Source organism: Kwoniella europaea, chromosome 1 (genome assembly GCF_036810445.1).
Source record: "Kwoniella europaea PYCC6329 chromosome 1, complete sequence".
In the NCBI taxonomy this organism is placed as follows: domain Eukaryota; kingdom Fungi; phylum Basidiomycota; class Tremellomycetes; order Tremellales; family Cryptococcaceae; genus Kwoniella; species Kwoniella europaea.
In genome coordinates this window covers 7,803,399-7,822,403 of record NC_089487.1, presented here as the reverse complement: position 1 = coordinate 7,822,403, position 19,005 = coordinate 7,803,399, and the positions used below count along the sequence as shown (strand labels likewise).

The 19,005-nt window shown below is 43.7% G+C and overlaps 8 protein-coding genes across 8 annotated transcripts; 5 read left to right on the top strand and 3 right to left on the bottom strand.

Annotated features, from left to right (window-relative positions):
• Nucleotides 1–1,072: 1,072 nt before the first annotated feature.
• On the top strand, nucleotides 1,073–4,876 carry V865_002971 (uncharacterized protein; the record flags this gene model as incomplete). The annotated part of the gene is made up of 4 exons (XM_066226770.1): nucleotides 1,073–1,475; nucleotides 1,532–2,749; nucleotides 2,888–3,913; nucleotides 3,984–4,876. The coding sequence occupies 4 exons, from the start codon at nucleotides 1,073–1,075 to the stop codon at nucleotides 4,874–4,876; spliced, it is 3,540 nt and encodes a 1,179-aa protein (XP_066082867.1).
• Nucleotides 4,877–5,368: 492 nt separating this feature from the next.
• V865_002970 (uncharacterized protein) lies at nucleotides 5,369–7,830 on the bottom strand (the record flags this gene model as incomplete). Its single annotated transcript, XM_066226769.1, has 11 exons — nucleotides 5,369–5,416; nucleotides 5,529–5,789; nucleotides 5,917–6,130; nucleotides 6,298–6,410; nucleotides 6,490–6,624; nucleotides 6,687–6,792; nucleotides 6,869–7,031; nucleotides 7,092–7,182; nucleotides 7,276–7,542; nucleotides 7,621–7,680; nucleotides 7,747–7,830. 11 exons carry the CDS (start codon nucleotides 7,828–7,830, stop codon nucleotides 5,369–5,371), a joined length of 1,542 nt encoding a protein of 513 aa, XP_066082866.1.
• A 314-nt stretch (nucleotides 7,831–8,144) lies between these two features.
• V865_002969 (uncharacterized protein) lies at nucleotides 8,145–9,274 on the top strand (the record flags this gene model as incomplete). Its single annotated transcript, XM_066226768.1, has 3 exons — nucleotides 8,145–8,575; nucleotides 8,677–8,848; nucleotides 8,915–9,274. 3 exons carry the CDS (start codon nucleotides 8,145–8,147, stop codon nucleotides 9,272–9,274), a joined length of 963 nt encoding a protein of 320 aa, XP_066082865.1.
• A 145-nt stretch (nucleotides 9,275–9,419) lies between these two features.
• On the bottom strand, nucleotides 9,420–11,002 carry V865_002968 (uncharacterized protein; the record flags this gene model as incomplete). Its single annotated transcript, XM_066226767.1, has 11 exons — nucleotides 9,420–9,521; nucleotides 9,580–9,598; nucleotides 9,676–9,714; nucleotides 9,773–9,788; nucleotides 9,860–9,937; nucleotides 10,020–10,197; nucleotides 10,267–10,413; nucleotides 10,491–10,567; nucleotides 10,649–10,758; nucleotides 10,825–10,851; nucleotides 10,923–11,002. The coding sequence occupies 11 exons, from the start codon at nucleotides 11,000–11,002 to the stop codon at nucleotides 9,420–9,422; spliced, it is 873 nt and encodes a 290-aa protein (XP_066082864.1).
• Nucleotides 11,003–11,516: 514 nt separating this feature from the next.
• V865_002967 (nuclear distribution protein PAC1) lies at nucleotides 11,517–13,944 on the top strand (the record flags this gene model as incomplete). The annotated part of the gene is made up of 9 exons (XM_066226766.1): nucleotides 11,517–11,554; nucleotides 11,724–11,889; nucleotides 12,061–12,370; nucleotides 12,535–12,712; nucleotides 12,897–12,993; nucleotides 13,085–13,216; nucleotides 13,305–13,421; nucleotides 13,555–13,866; nucleotides 13,930–13,944. 9 exons carry the CDS (start codon nucleotides 11,517–11,519, stop codon nucleotides 13,942–13,944), a joined length of 1,365 nt encoding a protein of 454 aa, XP_066082863.1.
• Nucleotides 13,945–14,522: 578 nt separating this feature from the next.
• On the top strand, nucleotides 14,523–15,810 carry V865_002966 (uncharacterized protein; the record flags this gene model as incomplete). Its single annotated transcript, XM_066226765.1, has 7 exons — nucleotides 14,523–14,555; nucleotides 14,782–14,877; nucleotides 15,116–15,193; nucleotides 15,304–15,353; nucleotides 15,434–15,492; nucleotides 15,604–15,668; nucleotides 15,736–15,810. The coding sequence occupies 7 exons, from the start codon at nucleotides 14,523–14,525 to the stop codon at nucleotides 15,808–15,810; spliced, it is 456 nt and encodes a 151-aa protein (XP_066082862.1).
• A 447-nt stretch (nucleotides 15,811–16,257) lies between these two features.
• V865_002965 (uncharacterized protein) lies at nucleotides 16,258–17,421 on the bottom strand (the record flags this gene model as incomplete). Its single annotated transcript, XM_066226764.1, has 5 exons — nucleotides 16,258–16,440; nucleotides 16,566–16,811; nucleotides 16,873–16,961; nucleotides 17,042–17,166; nucleotides 17,351–17,421. The coding sequence occupies 5 exons, from the start codon at nucleotides 17,419–17,421 to the stop codon at nucleotides 16,258–16,260; spliced, it is 714 nt and encodes a 237-aa protein (XP_066082861.1).
• A 750-nt stretch (nucleotides 17,422–18,171) lies between these two features.
• On the top strand, nucleotides 18,172–18,797 carry V865_002964 (40S ribosomal protein S13; the record flags this gene model as incomplete). Its single annotated transcript, XM_066226763.1, has 3 exons — nucleotides 18,172–18,397; nucleotides 18,510–18,612; nucleotides 18,680–18,797. 3 exons carry the CDS (start codon nucleotides 18,172–18,174, stop codon nucleotides 18,795–18,797), a joined length of 447 nt encoding a protein of 148 aa, XP_066082860.1.
• Nucleotides 18,798–19,005: the final 208 nt, after the last annotated feature.

Below are 19,005 nucleotides of genomic sequence, written 5' to 3'. Positions count from 1 at the left end.
TGATGGCATGATGCTCGTACACTGTAGTCATATCGATCGGAAAACATCCCATACCATACCATACCATACCCGACCAAACCACCCATGGAATTGTAACTTACTTGCTGATGGGGTTGTCTATCTCTGTAATTCTCACATCCTGTACTGTATCGATCCAATCTCTATTTGTGTATACATAACAACCAGCAACATCAACGAGCATCCTGCAACTGTAGGGCATCGTACGAATACTTAGGCGATCCAAGGATTCAAGTAAATTCTTCAAAGTGCAAGATATCCGCATTGATTGATACGCATTATCTATCTATCTATCGATCGATCGACAAGACATCATCCATAATATACCAGAGTTTGGACACTCACAGGTTGGATCGATGATAACCTCACCACCCCAGATAACCTGCCTTGAAGATCGTAAAGTGTTTTAGAGTTAGCTTTGGTGGAAAGGAAAGGGGAAAGGAAATACAACATAATCAAAGTGTCAAAGCGCAGGAACAACATACCCAACATCAACCACAATCACAGCAGAGTCAAGTCACACATGGTCTAGATGATTCGCTGGGTTAAGAGACCTTGACAAACATGAAATCACCAAATAAGAGGGAAGATCTCGAGGCTAAATATGATGTGGTACTTGATTGTGAGTCTTATCTTCCGTTATGATCATTCACTCAAGTATCACTCGGCCTCATTCCCCCACTTTCGTCGGAGTTGTGTCTATTGGTTGTTGTGTGTATGTGTCGATCAATTGAAAGTGAACATGGACATGAACATGAACATGAACATCCTTTGACACGATCTAAACACGTTTCACCGGCATTTCAATACCCTCTGATCATCATGAATATCATCATCATACACACATCTCATCTCTTTCCTCGCTTCTCATCTTCACACCTTCCTCGCTTACAGCCCCATCGTCTTACTCTCACTCTCACTCTCATACTCGCCTCATCCCCTCTCTTCTCTGTTTTCATCTATATAATCTCGCAACTACCTCTCACCCTGGTATCCTCTCTTCTTCATCTTGCTGTCTACCCTCTCACCCTTAAACCCTCACTGACAAACCGTTATGATCCTCATCCCATCAATCCACAATCCACCACTGACCCCACCACCTGCCTCACCCAAATCGCATTTCGTATCTCGTACCGATCGACTACGACGATACATATCATTCGATTCCGTCATCTCCTCCAATTCACCATTGTACTTCCCACCACCAGTCCCAAATTTGGAACTTCATTCTGCAGCTGCAAGTGGCAACGTCGGACTAGTGCACTATGCTCTCACACATGGTCAACCTGTCAATTCGGTCTTGCATGGTGTACTGCCCCTCCATGCTGCGTGCTCCGGGGGATCGGTCAGCGTAGTCCGAATGTTGATTGAGAATGGCGCGGATGTCAATGCCCCTAGATTACCTAGGAGGTATAGTGATGGGAAGAAAGGGACGGCTCCTAGTGTCGGTACAGCAGGTGAGTGCACTCGTCGTATTTCTCCCAAGCGAGGTCTGATTGTGTGCTTTTCAAAGGATCGACACCACTACATTTCGCAGCTGCCAATGGTCACGCTCCCATCGTTCAGATGCTCCTCGCGTCCGGTGCAGATCCCACCAAACCCGATAAGAACGGTAATACCCCGGAGGACCTCGCTGCTATCAACGGACATGAAGATGTAGTTCGGGTCTTACATGTCTATCATCACCTCCGTCATCAAGATGCTCTGAACGATCCTGCAAATTCAGATAAGGCTGAACCCTCTTCTCCATCCGGCTCGACATCCCACCTACCAGACGACGATGATTCCAGCGTCAATACCAGACACGCATGGGGCATCGGGTCTAGAAAAGGGAAAGAAAGGGCCTTCAGCTTGACAAGCACGAAATCTGAAAGTGCAGTAAAGGTCAAGAAAAGCTTGGAAGGCTTGTTGAGGAGGGGATCGAGGTATTCTGCTGGTGGGATATCGTCGATGTTGGACTATAGGAGTGCCAATGCGAACGATTCACCGAGATCAGAAGCATCGGGCTCAATGATGGGGAATACGATACCTAGAATATCGACGGTCAGTGATATGTCGTCAATAAACTCAGATCAACTCCAATCACCTGTCGACATCGATATTCCAGGATCGCCTTCACCTCAGAAAGGGGATAACATCCCTCTGGGGCAGATAGATATCGGAACCTCAGGTCAAAGTAGTCCAAGGTCCTTGACAAGGGTGCTAAGTGGTCAATCGTCGAATAGTAATAGCACATCGATAGTACTAGGTTCACCACCGAATTCTGCAGGTATCACTCCGCCACAACGGGGTCGGTTGAACTCGACATCCTCACATCGACCTACTTTACCTTCGATATTGGAGAAGGCCGTTCATCCAGGTCAGGCTTTTCGAGCTGCTATGCGCCATCATACTCACGATAAAGATCAAAAGGATCATACTGTTCAATTCTCTCCCGACGCATCTTCAGAAGATCAAGTAGCTCACGAACACGATAATTCATCTCATAATTCTTCTAGTGGAGGATTCTTCCGGGTTAGGAAGAAATCGCATGATTCAGATATAAAGAAACAGTCTCATGGTCATTCACATAAACATGGTTTCAAAGGCTTGTTCAGACGAGGTCATTCACCACCTTCAAGAAGTCCTAGTCCACCCATGAAATCTGATAATGCTAAACCTATAGCTGGTGAGGAGTTAGAAGAGGGGATAGAGAGGTTGAAGAGGGCAAGTCTCGAATTGGATCGGCATGGTCAGGTCTCGATTATCCCGATGCTGAAATATGAATGCCGTACAGGATGCTGGGATCAATCAAACCGGTAAAGATGGTGCTGGTGCTCGTTGTTGAGTTGAAACAGACCGGGTGATACAATCAAAATCCGACGTTCAGCTACTCATTCTGGGGGACTACCATCTCCTATCTTGTCAACTATCAATAAAGGACTCAACCCGCCGAAAGTGACTGGTTTAGGCTGGGAAGGAGATGTGGATTTGAGAAAAGTAGCTGCGTCTGAATTGATTAGGAGAGAGAGTCAAAGGAGACAGGCGGAAGTTGATAGCGAGATGGATGCCGAGGATGAAGAATACCATGATGCGCTTTCACCAGCGTGTGAACCTGCAGATACCAAATCCAATGACCAAGAAGACAACGATAGTACCCCTACACCTCAATCTGGTGTGATTCTGGATGATGCGACTCCGACTGAGGATGAACAGCAAGGAAGACTACGTGGTGAGAGCGTCGGTTCAATGACTACCGATTCGTCTCGTCTATCCACTCCACCTGCGCCTTCTTCTGCGCAATTCCGAATGTCGTCGATCAACGATGATTCCGAAGAATCCGCTAATCGAAGGCTCTCGTCTTATGGACAACCGACGACTATTGACGGTCGACCGCGTGGAAAATCAGTTTCGTCTATCTCATCAGCGGCATCAGGAATGGGATATTCATATGCGCAATCTACGTCTACACCTCCGACTTCCCTCACTACGCCTTCTGCACTGTCACTGGCTTTGGTTTCTGGTTTTCCACCTGTACCAGAAAATGAAGTTGCCCATGTTCCACCTACACATCGAAGGACTTTGACTCAACGGACAATATCCTCTCATGCAGAAGCTAAAGAAGTCGTCAAGCAGAACGAAAATGACATTCTGCAATTAGCTCAACTCCCACCATCCTTGGATTCTAGTAGAAGTTTGGCTGAACAGCTGGCTGCGTACGGCGAGAATTATGCGATCGAACGGCAGTTTGCTGAGATTGAGAGAAGGTCGAATACTGGGCTTACACCTACTGGACGGAGTGAGGATGGTGAGAGCTTCTTCAGTGCGGAGAGCTCGAACAGAAGTTGGGGATCTAGTAAGAGCTCTGAGAGGGAGAGGAGGAGGGGTCCTTCTGGAAGCGTTACGGGTCTTCAGCGTAAGCCGCTTTATCTACAAGTGACGCTCTGATCGAGGGAAGTAAGCTGACTTTCAAGAAAATGTTTTAGCCCGAGCAATATCCAATCCCAATCCTCTTGTTCCCCTAGTCAATGTTGATGCTCCTCGATCGTCTCTACCATCCATCAACAGCATATACGATAAGCGAGCCGACGCGTACAGGAAACACATGGCGACGTTAACTTCCGTTCAACCGCTGTTATCTTCCTCCTCTTCCACTCGACATGCTCAGACTAGAGCTAGACAAAGAGCAGTATCAGCTCAGGAAAGCTGGTTGAACGCTAGCCGTCCGTCTCGTCCTGGTTCCATCATGAGTTATACTACGGCGAACGAAATTCCTACTCAAGAAGAAGGAGAAGAGAGGATCAAATACCCACACATATCGAATCCTCTTTCGGTAGTTACTAATCCAGTAACGGGACAGAGACCTAGAAAGTCCTCTGGAGGAGGAGCAAGGTCGATGGGTCATATTTCACCTTCTTCACATCGACATAGATCTACATCCGCTTCGACAAGTACTCCTGCGCCAATTGCGGATATCTTATCTACACGGTATCAAGGTATCAACCCTCCTTCTTCATCTACTGTTGGAATTGGCGGCGTCAGTAAATATAACACAGCTCCAGTTGGATCTTCAACTTCGTCTTATCTAAATACTACTTCCAAACCCATCTCAGGTAATAGTAGCAGTACAAATCCCAACCCCATGGGAATATCACCATACGTATCGATCTTCTCTAATCGCTATCAACCGAAAGTCCCGCTTAACGATGATGATTCAGATGATGAGAATGATAACACTCGTGAATATACGGTCATAGAAAATGATTGGAGAGGTGGACATGTAGTCAGAGCGGACGAGTTGGGTTTGGCTTCGAGTACCGGCAGTGGTTCCGAAGGAGGTAAAAAGAAATGGGGTTTGAAGAGATTGGGTAGGAAGTGATGGATCTTATCTAGTCCAGTGCGGTTTTAGCACATTTGGGTGTAGGGTGATGATCTCTGATTTTATTTCATTCGATGAATGATCTTTCTCCGTTTCATTTCATTGATCTAATCTGTATCGTTCATCTCAAGTTATCTTTTGCTTATCCTTATTATATCTATCATATCGACCTGATGTTCATGTTGTATCTTTCGACTGTACGGACAGGTGTGTTGATTTCGAAATCAATTAATGTTTATGTCTATTTGTAGCGTGTTCAATAAATATATGAATTTTGGAAAGAGGAAACGAAACGAAAGACATCAAGTATAATCGGAAATATGAATGATATACAGTATAGTATAATGTTGACAAATTCAAGAACGATCTCGGTTCTGATGATGATTGCATCGTAAATCTGTTTTTGAATATCTCATTTCACATGGTTCGTCTTTTACACTATTATGCATATCCAACACCAACATCCATCATCTACTGTACTTGCTTTACTCTCTACGCAGTCACCTTCTTGCCTCTACTAGCTTCATGCATTGCATATTCCTATATTATATTTAAAAAGAGACGAAGAGTCAACCACTGTATACTTCTCATCGAATTTGGATATAGGAGTATGGGGATATCGACAACAATACATTTGGAGATTTGGACTCACCTTTGAAATCAAATGACTAGTCTTCTCTACCAAACCCAACATCTTTGAAATATCACTTGACCAACCGTTCAAAATTTCGTTTGTCGAGTTCTTATTTTTGAAATTGACTATACCGTTTGGTCTATCGATTCTTGCGTAGATCGTCTTGTCCGTCACCAATTTACATAAAGTCTTTTCTGTCTGGGTGGAAGGGAGATCGAGGAGTTCTTGGAGTCTTTGGAGGGTTATACGTGAGTAATAAGTTGAGATTACTCTTATATTCTATTAATGCCAAAATATATAGGATGGTTAGCATTTGAATTTTTTCAAATGAGAATGTAAGTTGAATCATCTCATATAGCACTGTGTTTTGTACGATGGACGATAAATGAATCCGTCGCACACTCACATGCTCTGTGACCCTCTTGTGCAACTCTTCCCACCTTACTTGCCCAGGATTATCAATCTCCTCTGATTTTTTACCTTCCGCTTTGATACCCGTCTTCTTACCCAAAGTACTTCCCGATGCGAATATGGGAGATTGACGTAATGTCGGACCATAGAGCTGTTCGATACCTGACCATCGCATGAGTTCTTTCGTGACGAAGCACTTGACCAGGTCGCTGCGAGACAAATGAACGAATATCAGCGACAGGTCATAAATTAAGTGATGCAGCAGTTGGATAGGATGGCAGAAGAAAAGATGCAGAGTAATGATTATACCCGGAAACTCTACTGAGGGCTTTGCTGAAAGAGGCAGGTGAAGTTGAAAAGCTGTACAATCACTTACAAGTGTTGTGGGGCTTTTTGTAAAGCCGGATCGGCGTACAATTTATGTAACATATCGGATTGTTCGTTGTTATAAGGAGCAAGAACAACGTAAATCATGATATTTTCCAAAACCTACGTCAATCATCAACAAAATGGTCAGCTGAAGAGGTACAACCTTTTCGTATATCGGAAGACCAGAGATTTAACTCACGTTCAATTCCTTTGCTGGATCAGCTTTAACTTCCTCTGTATCCCATACTTCCTGATATGCCGAACATGCTTCTAGGTATTCGTCATCTTGTAAAGCCAGCTGAACCATTAAGTCGTAATATCGAAGTTTGATATCCTAATTTACCAAATTTTACATGAGTTGGATGATCGTCTTCCGATCGGCAGCGGACAACTCACTTGACAATCTTTCTCCTTCAAATACACTCTGTTGATCTTCCTTGAACCCACTCTGACTCTCACCCAATTACCTCTCAACGACTCCAATCGCATCTGTTCGAGAATGCTAAACACAAAGTTAGAGATCAGCTATGATCGTCTCGTAAGAGTATGAACCGAGAGCTAGGATACAGCTAACGTACAATTCGGTCTTTTCCCTCTTATCCATAGAACTATAAGTTTCGACCTGGATATCTGACATTAAGTCTGCTGCTACGTCGAGATGATCTTTGGCTGTCACAGGTTCAGCTTTGGGCTTGTCTTTGTCAGTGGTAGTTGAAGTGGAAGGAGCGGGAGTGGTTGATGCTATTGAGACACAAAGATGTCAGGTTACTTGTTGAGTTAGAGCAAGACGTTTCAACTCACATGATGATTCTTTGGGTGCAGTCTCAGATAACTGTTCATGGTATGAAGCTAACATGACTGTTAATCTTGCTCTGGGTAATTCGAGGTAGATCTAACCATTGAGTGTATTCGTCAGCTTAGTCCAATGTTTGGGCGTCAAAACAGATGTAACAAAGCTGAAAGCGAATATCAACGATTTACTGACCTTTCCTTCAGTGATATCCCTCAGAGTCTTTACCAATTCCAACCATCTATCTTTCCCACCGTTAAACTTCCCTTGATCCTTCTGCGACTTGAGGGTAGGTAACCAAGTCATAGCTTCATCTACCATCCTTACAACGGCTTCCTTCAGCTGACCATGTTTCTTCGATAATATCGTTAACTGAGCATTCAACAGGTCGAGATCGGATTGTTCCCAACATAATCGAGTGAGGAGGGTAAGCAAGCTAGCGGTAGATGTCATATCTGCGGCCTACATCGACATCAACTGATATGTGAGCTATGTTCTCCGTTTCCTAAGCTATTGAGAAGAGAGAGGTGGCTAGCTCACATTTCGAGTCTGTTTCTCTAATAATGATATTCGATCTACTGCTTCCTGTAATTTACCATTCTGAAGAACGTCACCAAAGTGTCAGTTCATTATGATCTGCAAAGGATTGCGAAGGATCGAGCTCACCTTGGCGAGTTGTTCTACCTCTGGCTGCAAGGCTTTCACCTCGGCGGTGAAGTCCCTCTCCTGTTTCCTCTGGTTCAATGACATGGTGCTTGGTTATATGGGAGTGAGGAAGGTGTGGTCTGCTATGTGCTATGTTCAGTTGGATGATTGAAAGTCATCGATATCTCGACGCGACAGCGTAAGTGCACCATCCAGCTTGAAACATCGTCACTGATGAGCAGGAGGACCGCCACGTGGTGAACAGATGGGGCGATGAATTTCTGATAATTTATCCCAAAGTGTAAGGTATGAAATGTCAATCGAACACTTCCTTCCCATCTCAAAAGAAATCAACGAAACATACATCAATAATCTCTGGTATTGCCAAGCAGATCAACGGATATAATTACAAAAGCAAAATGCGACGAATCCCCTCTCAAGTACCTCAGGCAGTCTCTCGTCTACTCCAAGGCAACGTAATCTCCCAACCGCCAACATGGTACATCCCCGTCCTATCCAATCCACCTCCGCAACTTCCCCCAAGACAAGTCGTACAGCGCAAACGACCCGCTTCATCCTCTGAGCGATCGAATGAAGATTTGTCGTATATACCTCCAGGAGAACTCGAACGAAGGGATAGATTGAGGAAATATAAGAGTAGGAAGCAGAAACCTGAAAGAATCGTTTATCTAGAGGATAAGATCCGAAGACAGTTCTTCAAGGATTTCCCATTTGAAGCTTTGAGACCTATCTCGCTAGTAGAGGGTCAGGCGATCGATGAGAGTAGGAAAGTAGATGGTGAGAGCTGGGTCAAGTTGGAACAGAGAGGAGAATATCCTACTGTTGAAGAGTGAGTTGTCAAACCATACATATATACCTACAAATCTACGTCATCTTTTCAAGGTGTGTGATCTGTACCTTTAGATAAGCTGATATCTTCTGAATAAACAGTACGATTGCCTTTGTCCTCAACGTTCAACAAACACGTCAGATCCCAATCTCCGAAGCCTACGCAATTGCTACTCGGGAATTCATCACTCTTAGAGCTAGACATGAACAAGCTACTATAGCTGCTGAGATTGAAGCTAGGCAGTACGGTGCGGAATTCAAACCTGATGCTTTTGTGAGTCATTCATCGGCAGTGATCTCGCTAGCCTTGCTGGACCACATACTGATCACTTCGTTATAGGAACGTCAATTCAACCTTGAAAACAAATCTTTATCATCCCTTACCCCACCTTCTTCCACAAGATCATCAGATTCAACCAAAATCAAATACCGTAAACAACCAAGATGGCAATGGTCCAACACCATCCCTTCTTTCGCTTCTGGCAGTGGCAGTAATGAATTCACAGGAGGAAGGAATTATATGGAAAATTGGAAATTACCTAAACCACTAGAAACCTCTCAAGGAGCACAACAGAGTGAACTGCTAAGTAGTATACCTCAGATTGAAAATGCCAGTACACCGGTGGAAGCGGAGGATACTAGGCCTCAGGAAGAAAGTGATTTGGAGTTCCTACAGGCCGTTTTGGGTAAGAGATCGTAGATCATACATTTCCATGCATTATTACAAACTTTCACGTCAGATATGACTTCACGAAGGTGTGTACAAACAGTTGATTCATATTAGATTCCAAACGAAAACGGATACACTAATATGGCAGAATGGATGGCAGAAGAATAGCTGCTCTTTACAACTTGGCTTTAGGTTTCAAGGGAGAAGACGGATTACCAAAAGGTGCGAATTTAGGGATACGTTTTGCCATGACAGCTTTCATAGCTTCCGTCGTGTCCTATAAGACCATCAATCAGTAAACACAAGACATCGGTTTGAGATTATACACTACTGACTACTGATTGTAGCATTGAACTGAGCCAGCAGAACTATGATCAGCCTCGATCACATACATTTACTCGAGACATCCTGTGCTGCGATCCATTACTCACGCGTTCCATACAGCTGTGTATCTCAGACCTTCTTCGACACTGATATAAGTATATTTGTAAATAGAGTATCACGGCTTACAGCCTTGACGACACTCACGTATGATCCCTTGCGTCTATAGGATAGGGGCGTGATCAGAAGCATTAGCGTCAACCCTCTGGAATCAAGGTCTGATTCGATACTTACGGTTGATCAGATGTTTCGTACCTATGACTGCTATAGGACTTTTAGAAGCTATCACTTTGGCCATTTCCACGGCAGCGGCTATTCGAAAATACAATCATCCGAATCAGCTCCATGAGACTTTCATTGTATTATTAGATATGATGTCGTGGCTTCAACTTACCGATAACTTCTTTCCTTCCATTCCCAACTATATCACTTATAAATCCCAATGCCTTAGCTTCAGAAGCTCCAAATTTCCTTCCAGTTATTGCGAGTTCCTTCAACTTGCTCTCATTGCCTGTGATCTTAGGTAGACGTTGGAGTGTACCTATATCCGCTGCTAGACCTACGTTCACTTCCTACTCCTCACAAGTGTCAATCAGCTTAATGCCCTAAACTTGATGGGTGCATGTATAGACTCGACTCACGAATATACCGAATGTCGTATCGCTACTTGCTATCCTAACATCACAAGCTGATGCTAAGTCTATAGCTAGTCCAACGGAGGTACCGAACATTGCGCATATTATCGGTTGACGACATCGTTCAAGGGAGGTAATGGCATCTTGGAAATCCTATAGTATCGTGTAAAAACTCATCAGCACTTAATCATAACATGACAATCATGACTGTGAGATGGGATCGGAATTACCAAAACATGATCACGAAGTTGAATAGCTTTCCTTGCTGGATCCAAAGCAGGTGAGTTCAGCTCGGTTTGGGAATTTACTATATATTGTTTTCCGACAGGTCAACAAAGAGCGGTCCAGAGGGTAATTCAACGATTAAGTTAATCTGTTGATCACTTACAATCCAGCCCAGCTGTAAAAACCTTGTCTAAAGCTGAGGAAAGAACCACTACTCGGATCTCAGGCGTATCTGAGATTGTATCGACGATCGTTCGCAATTCCTTCCACATACTGTCATCGATTTAGTCAACTAACATCAATTATCGAGGTAATCTGGAGCAAGACATGAATCCTTACTCATCATTGAACGCATTCACTGGAGGTCTATACCAATCAGTATCATTACATATATCAGTATGATTATCCTTTACCAGACAGAAGGAGGTTGGATATACCTGTTGAATTCAAGCAACACTATCCCTTGAGATACTTCACTTGCTCTGTGATATTTCCCATTGAATCTCTGTATATCCATGTTGACTTGTGTCTCAGCAGTAGCAGTAGAGTAGTGGTTGATGAGCGTTATGCATGAGAGTGAGAATTGAATGAAAAGCTATGCATGAAAGAGATGTCGATGTGTGTTATATACCAGTGAGTGTTGTTGTGTAATGAGGAAACGCGGGGTAAACTTGGGAAATGTGTATACGACGTGAATTCGAGCCGAGTGCTGAAAGTGGACGTGCCTCTTATTGCATCCATCGCAAGATAGAGAGATAACCTTTCATTGTCTTTCATCATCCTTGATATCTTCACTCTCGACCTGAGCACATAGACCATCACGCTCCCTAAGACCTGACAGAAGCGATCCACAGAACAGAGACGGTTCGACGGTTCATCACTCGTCAACACTGATCATCCTTCCTTCCTTACCTTCAACTCGACGTTGATATCCACACGTCAATACGACCATCGAGCCAAAAAGGTCACTCCACTCGATATTCGAGATATACAAATAATCAACCTTACTGGGGCTTGACTGTGCATTGAAAATGTCGAGCCTCCTCTCTGAACGACAGAAAGATGAACTGTATGTTGAATTATCTCTCACAACGTGAGTTGAGTCGAGTTGCTGACATTTTCTTGTGTCCTTCTGCTTTCTTCTTGTATAACGATAATGACATCATCCCATGGTTCAATGCACGATTTGACGAATTCTATTCCTATGATCACACCATACGAATGATTCAATGGTATAGACACAAATCCATGTTATCTTACCTCCATTCAGCAGGACTACACGATTCCTACGAAGCTCTAAAGAGAGAGACGGACAATGAAGAGTTCCAAGTGGATGATCCGAAGGCTAGATGGGTGGGATTGTTGGAGAAGAAATGGACTAGTGTGATAAGGTTACAGAAGAAGGTGAGTAATATGTCTTCCGTTCATGGTCCATGTACTTCTGTTACTTGGATAGAAACTATGGAAGAAAGTAAATAGGATTTTGTCGAAATCATAATAATGGCTACCTTTCCATCACATTGTTCCACTGTCCCTCTATATCGTACTCATAGCTAACATGCTCATGTTCCACAGATAATGGACCTGGAATCACGCAACGCCTCACTCCTAGCAGAACTCGCTTCACCCCATCGAGCATCCTCCTCATCCTCATCTACCTCAACACCCTTCATACCCCGCGTACCAGCCAGACATACCCTCACATCGCATCGAGCACCAATAACCAAAGTAGCCTTTCACCCCACATGGACCGTGTTGGCTAGTGCGAGTGAAGATTCGACAGTGAAAATTTGGGATTGGGAGTCAGGGGAGATGGAAAGGACTTTGAAAGGGCATACGAAGAGTGTGGGGGATGTGGATTTCGATCCGAAGGGCGGGTTGATGGGTAAGTTAGATCACGCTGAATTGACTTGGGCTAGGGAGTTGTATTGGAGTGGAAAGAAGTAGGGGTGATCAGATTGAGAGAAGTCGAAAAGGTTGAAATGTTGTCGAGTAAAAGGAAGACATCATGAGAAAGGATTTGTGCTGATTGCCTGTATATCAAAATAGTGACATGCTCTTCCGACCTGACGATAAAATTATGGGACACCTCAAACGAGTACACAAACGTAAAAACATTACATGGACACGACCATTCCGTATCGAGCGTACGGTTCACACCTGATGGGGAGAAGTTGGTATCGGCAAGTAGGGATAAGACTATAAAAGTCTGGGAGGTTGCTAGTGGGTGAGTGGAACAAGATATCAGGGAAAAAGCAAAATCAATTCATAGAAAAGGGGCAGAAAATACGTGAACATGATTGGAGGAGGAACCATCAGTTTCTTTCCTCAGAGCAGAGATTACCGAGATCAAAGGAACAGAGCTTCTACACTCCGTCTGGATTTTAGCTGACCGTATCTTATACGCTTAGGTACTGCGTAAAGACCTTCACAGGCCATTCGGAGTGGGTCAGAGGAGTCGTGCCGTCAGATGATGGGAAATGGTTAGTGAGCTGTTCAAATGATCAGGTGAGTACATCGCTTTCGAAATCAGCTAGCGTCTTGTCTTTGAACCTTTCGAGAGAGAAAAGAGATGAAGTTGATGAAAACTTTGTGATAGTCATCACGAATATGGGATTTCTCAAATGGAGAAACCAAAATGGAACTGAGAGGACATGAACATGTATTGGAATGTGCGATATTCGCTCCTGTCAATTGTTATCCTGCTATAAGGGAATTAGCAGGTTTGGCGGTGAGCTATTCTTCCTTCCCTTGTTTCGTTTTCGCCGGACATACACCAGGGTATAGTAGCTCATTCGATGATTGATGGATGAATTTAGAACCCACCAGCTGGAGATAGTCGGGCGAAGTCCCCTGGTGCATTTGTAGCTACTGGATCGAGAGATAAGAGTATAAAGTTGTGGGACGCTATCTCGGGTCAATGTCTACGGACGTTTGTGAGTGATTCACCTTCATTTCCCTTTAACTCCATAGGATCCAGCATTAGGTCGACTCAATCAATAATGCAATGAAATCCTTCTTTGTCCTACTTCTTCGAGGCGAACATTACTAATTCACTCGCTTTTCCAGGTCGGCCACGATAATTGGATACGAGCCTTGGTATTCCACCCTTCCGGGAAATACTTGTTGTCTGCATCAGACGATAAGACCATAAAAATATGGGATCTAGCCAATGGACGATGTACCAAGACGATCGATGCTCATGGTCATTTTGTCACTTCGATGTCGTGGGGAAGAGCTTTGATAGGTGGTAATTCGACAAATAGCGAACCTGTCGTCAATGGCGATTCGCTACCAGGTGGGAAGAAGAAGGAAGAGGAAGGGAGTGGACCGAGGAGGATTAATGTCTTGGCTACGGGTAGTGTGGATCAGACTGTCAAAGTGGGTAAAACCGGTTTGATATATAGCATTGAAAATGAGCTGATATTTTGAGTTTGATCATAGATATGGACACCATAATTCCCATCGCTTACCTCCCTGATTATCTCGCCTTGTTAGTTCAACTGTATATCCTGTGCATAATTCATATCTCATATACGTACAGTACCCTGCTTAGATGATGCCCGATTTCTTTTCTTTTCACGTATTGATATTTTACTTCATTTTAATCTGATCTACAACGACTGTAGTAGTTTATTTGTTGGGTTCTGGTTTAACGAGATGTTTACGAATGAAATATTCCTGCAACTTATTGGCATTTCCCTTCTTCGCATTCATCTCTCGGACGTTCGTAGTGTTGTATCACTCGTGCACCTTCAGGTTGGAAAGAATGCATCGTGATGTTGATCCAGGAATATACTGTATACGGAAAAGAAGATTTGCCACATATGTCATATGATTATACGTATCTGCATGTGTGATGATCAGAAAGTGGAGGTTGACTAGTCTCGAAGTTGCAGGTTGACCTCTTGAGTACTCGGATATCTTCATATGTCTTCCATATATATTCGATATATCCTTTGCTCCATATCGCAGCGTAACAGTGTCAACTCGAGATAGATATCTGGAGGTACAAATACAAGAAAGTGATAGTGGAGATGGCATCGACATCAACCAGACGAATTCAAAAAGTGAGTGAGAGATATTCTTCCCTTCCTTCCCTTTCTTACCTTCTCCTTGGTTCGAATTCAGTTCTTGCGTCAGTCGACTGTGCTTCCATCAGTTTCAAGACTAGATGAACCAACCCTAGATACCGAATTCTACAATTTCAAATCCAACAACTCCTCTATGATCCTGCATTTCATTCATAGTAGCGCCGAACATCTCAGACTGATCTCCATTCTTGACATAAAATAGGAACTTGGAGATTTGATGAATTCACCTCCCAAGGGAATTCAGGTAGTACCAGATGAAGATAATTTTCAAATTTGGACTATCACCATAACTGGACCTGTGAGTCGTCTTTGGCCTACTACAGATTCACAATATATACCTCCGCTACATCTGCGATGATGGAGTTCCGACCGCCGAAGGAAGGAAGGAAGGAAGCAGGGGAGGAGAAAGGTTGCGAGGCGAGGCCTTGATCAAAATTCTCTTTCCTTCCTTGATACATCAAACAGTGGCAAACCATTCTTTGCTCATGAAGTGATGATTTACTGACTGATCTGTCGGTGGGGTTGGTGACTTTTAGCCAAACACACCTTATCATAAAGGTAAATTCAAGTTGACTGCCGATTTCACTAAAGATTATCCATTCAAACCTCCAGTGGTGAGTCTAGTATTGAAGATTGGAATCTCTCTCAACTCAATTATTCGACCCTTACCAATTCAACTCATTGGTGCTCATCATCAGCTAAATCCTCCATTTTGCCTTGACAGCTTCTTTTCAAAACTAAGATGTATCATCCTAATGTGGATAGCGATGGCAAGTGAGTACGACCGTGTCCATTCACCTATTCCTCCTTATGATTGATTCGAATTGATAGCTGATTTTTCCATTGCTCGATAGCTTATGTATAGGTTTACTCAAGACTGAAAATTGGAAACCTGCTACTAAGATGTCAGGAGGTTAGTCCTGCTCATTCACATACAATTATCCGATCCTTTTCCTTTCACCAGAATCACCATTCAATCCAATCAGTTATATTTATATGTTAATGCAAAATTATGACATCTCAGTCCTTCAAGCTATATACGATTTGATCGAAACTCCCAATCCAGACGATCCGCTCGTCTCGTCCATTGTAAGTTACTTGTCCTTCCTGATCTGAAACAGGATCACTTGCTGACGAGGACGTTCGACGTATGTAGGCAGAACAATATACCACGGATCGAAAGGGGTTTGAAAAGAAGGCCGCTGAGTATACTAGCAAGTATGCTACTTAAGTCCATTCAGGCTTATTTGATATTCTCGTCGAAACTGGTTTGCTAAGAAGGTCCAGCTTGGGGAGAAGGGAGACTGCTGGTTGATGGATATGTATATACCCCGCATTTATATTAGTCTGTATGTATTTGTACGTTATATGTCTATCTGGATATAAGCTGAATCGTTGACGAGCTGACTCGATTTACGATTGTGTTCAACCTTATGCGAGAAGTCTATCACAGAACAAGCAATTCCAACCTATGCTTTCATTGCTCAGCACTCCATTAATTGCAATCAGTGTTGATCCAATCATCCATGATATACATCAGCAATCGTCGATGTGATCCAAATTTCGTTTTCCATTGTCCTCGTATGTTGTGACGTTTTAATCAGAAAAGAGGATACATCCCAAAGCTACAAAACTACCAAAACCAAGGATTTCCAGTATGATCTTGCAACTAAACCACTTAAGCGGATCGTTTGGCTTTCTTGGCAGCTTTGACAGCGGCGTTGTGGGTCTTCTTCTCCTCGGCGTGTTTGGCGAGAGCGGCCTTGTAGTCGGCAACGGTCTCCTTTTGAGCTTCGGTTCTTCTCTTCTTGAGAGATCGGAGGTGTCTCTTTCTTTGGAGTCGGAGAGGAGTGACGAGTCGCTAAATGAGTGATAACGATCAGTAAAAGTCCCCTCACTATGTAATGCGTATGTGCAAGATGTGGAAAGTTCAGGTGGTGTGAAACTGAGATGACAGGTATGGGTATATGTGTACACAACACTCACTTGGATCTTAGGAGCCTTGGTGGTGGTCTTTCCGTTCTTCTTGGTAACTTCCCTTCGAACAACGAATTTTCTAACATCATCTTCCTTGGACAAGTTGAAGAACTTTCTGATCTTGGTGGCTCTCTTGGGACCTAATCGTTTGGGGAGAACGGTGTCGGTAAGACCTGGGATATCTTTTTCACCTTGCTTGACGATGGCAACGGCGAGAACACCAATGTCGTTTCCGACGATACATCCTCGAACAGACTATATAGCAAAAGGACCATCAGTTTCAAAATTTGTTTCCCATGAAAATAGGCTGACCCACCTTTCTCTTTCTCTCACCGTCTCGTCGAGCTCGGTAACAAGAGTGTCCATCAGCAAGGAGGAGTCGGGTTCTGTTTTGGAGGAGGACACCTATGAAAGTCAAAAATGGAAATGTCAATCCTCCGATCTCCTTTCCTCCTATGTAAGATGCAGATGAATGAATGACCCACCTTGTTTCATGGGGAAACCTTGCTTGTCGTTACCACCAGTAACTCTAACGACGTAACCGGCGAATTCCTCTCCAAGGGAATCGATGGGGACCTCTTGACCCATTCTCTTTTCTAAGAAGACTCGACTATGGTGATAAATAGCAATGACAACGTCAGCTGGACATTCCTTACTCCTCCAACATGTCATCTCCACTCCTGCCATCCTATCATCTGTCCTTCTACTACTCTAATCCATTACACCTTTTTCCATCTAATTCGACAATCCATATTCTGTCCTTCTATTGGAAAAATCAGCAACAGCAAACTCACGTCTTTCTCTCATCCTCGAAGTCAATAAGCTTTTGAGCACCAGTGGCAGGGTTGGAGAAGTTGACCTTCATTTTGGATGACTTGATGGATAAGAGGAGAAGAGTGACGAGTAACGATGAAGATGTATCTGATGATATCCAACAGACAGAGAGAGACTGGCTGCAACTGCAAACGCAAACCGACAGCAGTCCCACAATTTTGCACGAGACTCAATTTCTCCTGTTTATGCCACCCGCGGCATTTTGGTATCGGAGTTTGGATGACTCCCTCGGCATTATACCTGATGGGTTTACAGTACATTTCGGCGATATTACCACACATCTCAAAGTGGCATTTCGGTGTAAATTGTCACTTGTAAATTTCAACATGAAGGTCAAGCTCACCAACCTGTACCCTCCGTCGTCGATTCCCTGGCACATCCATCTTGGTTCATCTGCATACCATTGATACATTTGGTCTCTTCATCCATCAAGAACTGCGTGAGTCTAGCATCATCACCATCGTCACCATCCTCCCTCTTGGACCATCTGACGTACTCTTCTGTATTTCACAGTGCGGCTCCCCTATCTTCCCTCGTCGGTAATTCAGCAGTAACATAAAGAAAAGTCCTTCAAAATGGGTCGGTAAGTTTAGGAATTCCAACTATCAACTACGGCGGTTGTAGATGTGGATGTAGATGGAAAAGAGGAAGCATCGCCGATGACTTTGGCTGGTGGTAGATGTCAGAAGATAGATGGGATAGGATGGGGCTAGAGCATCTATATGGTTACGGCTATACAGATTGCTGACTTTTGCTTTTTATGGGGGTTTTTCCAAATAGAATGCACTCCTCAGGAAAGGGTATGTCAGCCTCTGCCTTACCTTACCGAAGATCTCAACCATCTTGGTCAAAGGCTACCCCCGAGGAAGTCTCCGACCAAATCTTCAAATTGGCCAGAAGAGGTTTGTCCCCATCTCAAATCGGTGTCGTCCTTAGAGATTCTCACGGTATCCCCCAAGTTAAGAATGTAACTGGTAACAAGATTTTGAGAATCCTCAAGACCAACGGTGAGTCTGAGTTTCTTCTTTCATCATCCAAACCAACAGCTTCAATCGAAATCATCATCTTTTTTTGATGAGTCGTCTGACAATAAACTGATGTTGTTTTCTGATGATTTAGGTCTCGCCCCTTCCATCCCTGAGGACATGTACCACCTCATCAAGAAAGCCGTTTCTGTCCGAAAGCACCTCGAGAGAAACAGAGCCGACAAAGATGGTAAATTGTGAGTACAGTGTCACCTCAGGTAATCAAGTAGAACATCACACTAATAATTCCAAATCGTCAATCAGCCGAATGATTCTTATCGAATCCAGAATCCACAGACTCGCTCGATACTACATCAAGACCCAACAACTCCCTGCTACCTTCAAATACGAGGCTGCTACCGCTTCTACCCTCGTCGCTTAAACGGTTTGACAAGGTGATTGAGAATGGATATGGGGATTTTGTAGATTTGGGAAATGCATTTGGTTTCTCTCATCCATTCATCTATAACATTCAATCTCTGTTGCATTCTCGAGACTGACTCGGCCTCCGTCTGATCTTTGGCAGTGGATTCTGGGCAGGTTGGGTATGATCAATTTAGGACTTCTTTGCAATCTGTTGGCGAAGGAGA